At 31.4% G+C, this 7,218-nt stretch overlaps 1 protein-coding gene across 1 annotated transcript; it reads left to right on the top strand.

The window, feature by feature from the left end:
* The first annotated feature begins 1,303 nt into the window (after positions 1-1,303).
* LOC108743711 (larval cuticle protein LCP-30-like) lies at positions 1,304-4,547 on the top strand. The gene is made up of 4 exons (XM_018479298.2): positions 1,304-1,412; positions 2,626-2,878; positions 3,505-3,607; positions 3,896-4,547. The coding sequence occupies exons 1-4, from the start codon at positions 1,401-1,403 to the stop codon at positions 4,251-4,253; spliced, it is 726 nt and encodes a 241-aa protein (XP_018334800.1). The 5' UTR covers positions 1,304-1,400; the 3' UTR covers positions 4,254-4,547.
* Positions 4,548-7,218: the final 2,671 nt, after the last annotated feature.

The raw sequence follows: 7,218 nt of genomic DNA, 5'->3' as shown, positions 1-7,218 counted from the left end.
CTTCCATCTACATCCGTCAGTGCGTCCACAAGAAACTGATATTTTGAATGTCGTTTTTGCGACTTTCAAGGACGGTCACCTACCTAGGGATGGAATTCTGTTGACGTAATTTTTAGAAATGTTAAAAGCAAACGCTATTATTATTGTTAGACAGAAAAACTATAAATTATCTTTATGAGAGGACTATTTTTAATCGGAATTTCTTAAATTCCTAAGTAGCCTTTTTATACAAATACCTACCTACATGAATCTTATGCTTTTTAATTAAAACAGTAACACTTAAGTTCTTTTTCTATAATTGAAAGTACAATATTCGCGCCCTGCATTGGTCAAGTCGGCTCAACTGCTTAAAGTACACAATTTATGGATTTATATAACAACGAGCAAAAAAACCTTCTTTGAAGATATTAAAACATATTCAAATTGGTTGTTTCTTATATAATAATTTGCTTTACCCGAATGAAAGGGCTTTTAGGTACTATTCTGAAGCAAATCGTACCACACTACTTAAGCCTTTAATTATTACATGTAAAGTTTCAGTGACATTTCAGAAATTAATTGAACATTTCTTTCTGTTAACAATTAAAAATGTTTCGGGATAAAGCTGCTTCTCGAAAAATAATAAGGATTGTAATAATTCACTTTTATCCGAAAAGGATAACGCTAATTTATAAGGTATACCTTCAAGTTTTCTTCTTTTTAGTTGAGTTGAGATTTAGTTTGATATGTTACAATATGATAAAAATTTCCATGTTATTATAAAATTGTTTTGAATTTTATATTTTTAAAACAAGAACATATTAATATATCTCTTCATTTGTTGGGTGTGTATGTTAAGTGCTTCTTTTCCTTATAATTACACGCACTGGCAGGTTTATTTTTATCAGTTGAAGAAGAATCCTTTTTGACAAAAGTGTTGTTGCATGTTTGTCCTTATTTTGTTTCAAAGTATGTTTAAAAATTTAAAATATCAGGATCAACAAAAGGCGCTCTTTTTTAACAGATCTCATCCAAAAATACGTGATGTACACTATCACACATTAAGCGTCAATTAATTGTAATAAATTACATGTATAAATTTACGTAAGCTGTTTATGACGAACGCTAAATAAAATTTTTGTAAGTTACCATAAAAACGAAAATCCGTAATTGTTTACAAATATGCCGTGACGTATGTGTTGACTAGCGAAAAAATGCGATATTGTTTTGTGATGAAAAAGGTGAACTGGTTTACTTACGCAGAAAAAAAAGAACTGGCAAAATATGACATTTGTTTGGTATATACAACACCCTGTGTCTCGCTATCGATATAAATAAAGACCGACCGTGAAGAAGACACAGTTGTTCAAACTCAGCGAATCACAACACTCTGGTTCCAATATCAAAACACCTACATCAAGATGAATCGCGCGGTAAGTCACATTATAAATATTATTCAAAGTTTTAAAAACATTTAAAGTTCTCGATTAAAGAAAAATCTCATTTAAATTGTAGCAAGTACGACGTTACAGTCAATTTTCCATCAGAACATTGGAGAGCTTTCGGAAAATTAAAACGTGAAACATAAGTCGCAAATATTAAAAAATTTTTTTTATATTTCTATTAAGCCATTTGAGCCTCGAGTGAGAATTGTTGTGGTTAAATTAAAATTTCTAAAGGTTATTATTAAATAATTATGAGAGCTTTCAGTATACTAATGTCATGTATAATGCATGACAAAAATTAATTTAATATAAATAAAATTGAACTGATATGGCTATTTGTATGCTATTAAGACGCAAACGACCTTTAATAAAATGTTTGTCTGTCTGTCTGTCTGTCTGTTTGTCTGCCCATACGGGCTACTGTTAGAAACGGCTGGACCGATTGCGATCGGACGTGAAGAGGAGATAGCCAGGAGTGATCCAGGCTACTTTTTTTAAGTCGTTTATTAATTATAACAGTTGTGTTTGTTATAAAGTCGCGGATAGAGGATAGTGTGTTATGAATATGAAAATGTTTTTTGAAAATCAAAGCTGTTGCAAACTTTTACCTTATTTACTTACTACGATGTGATAAATAGATTGATGTTCTACATAATCGAAATTAATGAGCTTTTTATTCTACTTTGAAATTTGTTGTTAAGAAACTGACTGACCAAATATAAAAATTTATAGATCAAAACTCCGTTTATGGAATTAGTAATAACGCGTAAAAGTCAGGGTCGGACTGGTGTACAAATCTCAATTTTACAATATCAGCACAACCATACATATGTAAATGCTAATATTAATGTTCACCTTCTTAATTAATTCCAAAAGTCGTGGATGCGTTTAATTTTTTTTTATAAATGCCGATCAATATGAAATTCCGCGGTCGATTTGTGAAGCTCCTTTTTCAATTGAAAGGGAATAGTTCTCAAATTGATACTCATACCCAACTTTTATCGAAAACCATAAACGGTTTAGTAGTTTTTCCATAATGTATTAATGAAGGCATGTTGGGTCACTAAAAATATTAAAACTGACCAAAAACTTTGAAGTAGTAAGACAGAAAAAAACAATTTTTTATTCGATTTTCGTCTATTGCTTGATGTAATATGTTTTACAAGGAGACGAAAAGTATAAAACGGCGTTTCTCTTTTAGCTGTTGATATTTCTCTGTCTGACCGCACTTATGGTGGCGGTTTCCGGCAGGGTGCACTATCAAGACGTAAACGAGGGCAAATATTACGTGGACCCTAATAATGACGGACGATACTACCATGAGTCTGGTGATGGTCGATATCACCATGACAATTCCGGTCAGTACAATCACGATGGTACCGGACGCTATGCCCACGATGGTACCGGTCGATATGCCCACGATCACAGCGGACATTACGTCTATGACGGCAGCGGTAGGAGAACACAAAATCCAAACACCCAATTCCGCAAAAGAAACTAATCAGTTATCACCTTTTAACCACTCACTTATATGCATACGTAATATAAATACATAATTAACATTGCACGACTGAATTTACGATAAGAACGATGCACCTTATAGTATAGTGGGATTTGTAAATAAGTATTGTTAACAACATCTAACTAACTGTATTCTAACATGGGCCTAGTAAGAACTTAAAATAAAATAAAATTGTGCAATATGAGTAACTGTTTCCTTATTTAACACATTTTAAACTCACAATAACATTCACTAACACGCTTTCAAAAATAGCATAATATTTACTGTTAAACACTTTACGCTTTCTACTGCATCTGTAAATTTAAACGTTACTTTTCCCAAAATGCTCAGAAAAAATGATATATTTATTTAAATTAAGACAAACGTATATTAATATTTTTGTAAAAATTACAAATTCTTACACAAAATTATTTAATACAGCAGTATTGCAAAATTTTTAAAAGTGATTAGACTTCAATGTCAATACATATTAATAACAACAAATCACTCTCTGATGAAGCTATTCACAAGCATTGCGAAAATTACGAATAAAAATTAGGAAATATTTGTTTCTCGCAGGCCAATATGTCGAATATGCAAAACCAACGCCTAGGCCTTACGATGAAGGTAAATTGAAGCAATGGTGCAAGGACTACAAGGATGCAGGACTTTATCATTACAAGTAAGTTTACCAACTTCAAACGGCTAAAGAATAGCGAAACATTTTTTGTCGAACTAATGGATTTATAATTAAGGAAATCGCATGCGAACTTTTGCAACTGTTTTTACGTTGAAAATCATCAAATTTCAAATCTTTATCAAAAAGAGCGAATCATAACCTTCATTTCAATGAATCATCACTAAATAATGGATTTATTTGCCTTTTCCTTTTTTATGTACGACATTACATCGGTTCCAAAGCAATTTACGAACGCTGTAAACAATTTAATTTTTTTTTTAATTCCGTAAGATACGCGGTCCCTGATCCTGATGACATAGTTGCCGAAGAGTGCGCGAAAATCTTCCAGGAAGAATACGGCGAACAACTTCGAGTCAAGGGGTATTTTAAATATTTCGGTGACGACGGTGAAAAGTATATCGTAGATTACACGGCCGACGAAAACGGTTTTATTCCTGACGGAAATAATTTGCACCCGGCTCTTCTAGCCGCTTTGAAATACCACAAAACGCAAGGGAAGGTACATCAGAGCGGTGTCCCTACACCGGGTCAAGCGGCAGCAGCTTCTGGAAAACGATTCCAAGTGTTCAAAGGTTTCCAACCCTACTACTTTAGCAAAAATCCCAAAATTCCAAACCCAAAAGCTTAAACATCGATAAGACTTTGCCAGCTGTATTTTCTGTGTTACTTAAGGATAGGTCTTATTTATTAAATGTTATAATGCGCATTATAAAACGGTTTATTTAGTAATCTACGACGTTCAATTAATTTTCTAATATCATCGCCAATTTTGTATGTCACTTGACAAAGCATTGTATCTCTTCACCACATTATTTATTTTAATAATAGATATTTTATTATTAATGAAATTTAAAGAGCTTTTTGTGACCATTAATGCATGTATTATATTATGTACACCGATAAATATATGTTGTTTTTCAAATCGAATATTTCATTGACATCTTCAGCTGATGGATGAGTCAAGCTAATATAAAAAGTTAATGATCGATTATATTCATTTTTAATAATCGATTAATCACCGATCGTTTTATAAAAAGGGCGCCAATGGTAGAGAAAAACTGGAAACTACTGACTTAAAATATTTATGCATAAATAATATTCCGCTAGGACTCTTATTAGACGTTTCTTTTTATCCTAAAATTGTTGTATCNTCACATTTTCCTCGAAATACAATCTTTCAAAGGATTAAAAAGCCACTTCATCTCTTGGAGCTTGCTAGCTGTTGGAAAATCAGTTACACGGTTCCCGTTCTTTAATCACTTTTATTAGTATTTCGTAAATTTGTGAAGCAGCCTATTATGTAAAATGTGTTAAATTATGTTCTTAAGAAGTTATAAAGAAAGTAAGAGAGAACGTTTCTAACAACTTCGAAGGTCAAAAGTTCTTATCTTTTGGAATCCACGTAAAGAGAAAATCAATGCATTTTATACCTCAACTATTGAGCATCCTACGTTATTGCTAAATATCTTCGTACAACATTTTAAAAATAAAAGGAAAGGACATGCTAAAGCTATAACAATTACATATAAGAATCCGAATATCATTTATTGTTAAAATCCGTTTTAATCAATTTATTAATAGCTCCATCTATGCAAATCTAATGTCATACAACACAATATACTGCAGTATACAACAAATGACTTTCATGGAATTAATTAAATATATCGCTTTATGAATTGAGAGTTCGAAGTTAGCCTGTAAGAGGTCATCGCTAGTAGAAAGCTTCAGATAAATTTATCGTTACACCTCTACTTTAAATAAAGAACAAATGAATCTGTTACAGTGTGCTTTATTAAAATTTAATTTTGAAATATTCACCTTTAAATTTTATAGTTAGGTACATTAATACCTAAATAGAACGACATTTTTGTCTGGATAATATGTTGAATTCAAATGTAGCTGTATAAGCTGTAAGCTGTGTTTGATTTGGTTATAAAATTCTACTGTAAATATTGTCTTGTCAGTAAAGTGGCAGTTATCGATTGACCTCAACTAATCGTTTGAAATGTTCCAAACGTTGCGGTATTTTAGTAATTTTCAAACTTATTGCGATGAAATTCAACGGTAGGTCAAGCGACGAACCCGACTTGGAAACGTACGCAATCGTATAAAAAAGTGGTTTCGGGTCTGCGAGAAGTTTACAATAAGAAATACTTATTCTTATTTCATACGTACGTCCTCCTAATAAAAACAGAAACATATTTTTGATAAATATATTTTACGTTAAACTTGTAATGTTGTAAAATTTGTTTATTAAAAGATAATAATATAAACGCACTTTGTAAATATTGTTTAATGTTAATAAAGCGGTTATCGATTGGTCTCAATTAACTGTTTAAAATATTTCAAATGTTACGCAATTTTAGTAATGTTAGAATTTAATGCGTTGAAATTCAACGCTTTTTCAAACGACAAACTCACCCTACAAAGCGTATATAGTCGCATCGAAACGGGGTGTCCTACCGGGAAAAGTTTACAACAAGGAAGACTTATTCTTATTTCTTACGCATATCATCTTCTCAAAGGCAGAAGTATGTTTTCAATAAATATACTTTACGTTACACGTTAATATTGTAGAGTTCTTGATTTGTTTATTAAAATATATTAATATAAACACACTCCTGTAAGTATTATTTTATGATAGTCAAGTGTCAATTACCAATCGACTTTAACTATATGTTTAAAATGTTTCAAACGTTGCTCTATTTTAATAAATTTAGAGTTTAATGCTATGAAATTCAACGGTAGGTCAAGCGACGAACCCAATCTGAAAATATCAAAAGGCGGTTTCAGGTCGAGAAAAATTTCTCAATAAGGAAGATTTACTCTTATTTCTTACACATATCATCTTCTTGAACTCAGAACATGTTTTTAGTAAATGTATTTTACGTTAAACTTACAATATCGTAAAGTATTTGGTTTGTTTATTAAAATATATCAATATAAAGCACTCTTGTAAATATAGTTTTATGTTAGTTACGTGGCGGCTATCGATTGACATTGAATAAACGTTTAAAAATTTTCAAACGTTGCGATATTTTGATACTTTTAAGTTTTAATGCGTTGAAATTCAACGGTAGGTCAAGCGACGAACCCAATTTTGAAACATACGCAGTCGTATCGGAAGGTGGTTTCGCATGGGTAAAAGTTTACGATAAGGAAGATTTACTTTTATTTCTTCCACTTGTCATCTTATCGAAGACAAAATATGTTTTTAATAAGTATCGTATTTTACGTTAAACTGATAATATTATAAAATTTATTCAGTTTGTGGCATCATGGTTTTGTTGCAGAAAGTAAAAGTCAAAGTCTGGTATTTGACGTGATGATTATTTAAGGATCGTGAAGAAGAGGATAATTCTTTTTACAGTAATTTATTTATTATTGTGTACTTTGAATCGGCCTTCACATTTGAAATACCGACTCGTCTCTTTTTCCGACAAACCACGTGTGCTTATTGGGCTATTTTAAATGAAATTATTGACTTCTCCTCTACAGCTGACTTAAAATATTTATGCATAAATAATATTCCGCTAGGACTCTTATTAGACGTTTCTTTTTATCCTAAAATTGTTGTATCCATTTTTTTTGGT

This window comes from Agrilus planipennis, unplaced genomic scaffold (assembly GCF_000699045.2).
Source record: "Agrilus planipennis isolate EAB-ADULT unplaced genomic scaffold, Apla_2.0 scaffold1263, whole genome shotgun sequence".
NCBI lineage: Eukaryota > Metazoa > Arthropoda > Insecta > Coleoptera > Buprestidae > Agrilus > Agrilus planipennis.
The sequence above is the reverse complement of the archived record's forward strand: the minus strand, read 5'-3'. Positions and strand labels throughout refer to the sequence as shown.

What these genes read in the sequence shown, in the direction of transcription:
- LOC108743711 (XM_018479298.2), top strand. An exon ending in TTACGTCTATGACGGCAGCG is followed by an intron (nt 2,879 to 3,504) that starts GTAGGAGAACAC and finishes TGTTTCTCGCAG; the next exon opens with GCCAATATGTCGAATATGCA. An exon ending in GCAGGACTTTATCATTACAA is followed by an intron (nt 3,608 to 3,895) that starts GTAAGTTTACCA and finishes TAATTCCGTAAG; the next exon opens with ATACGCGGTCCCTGATCCTG.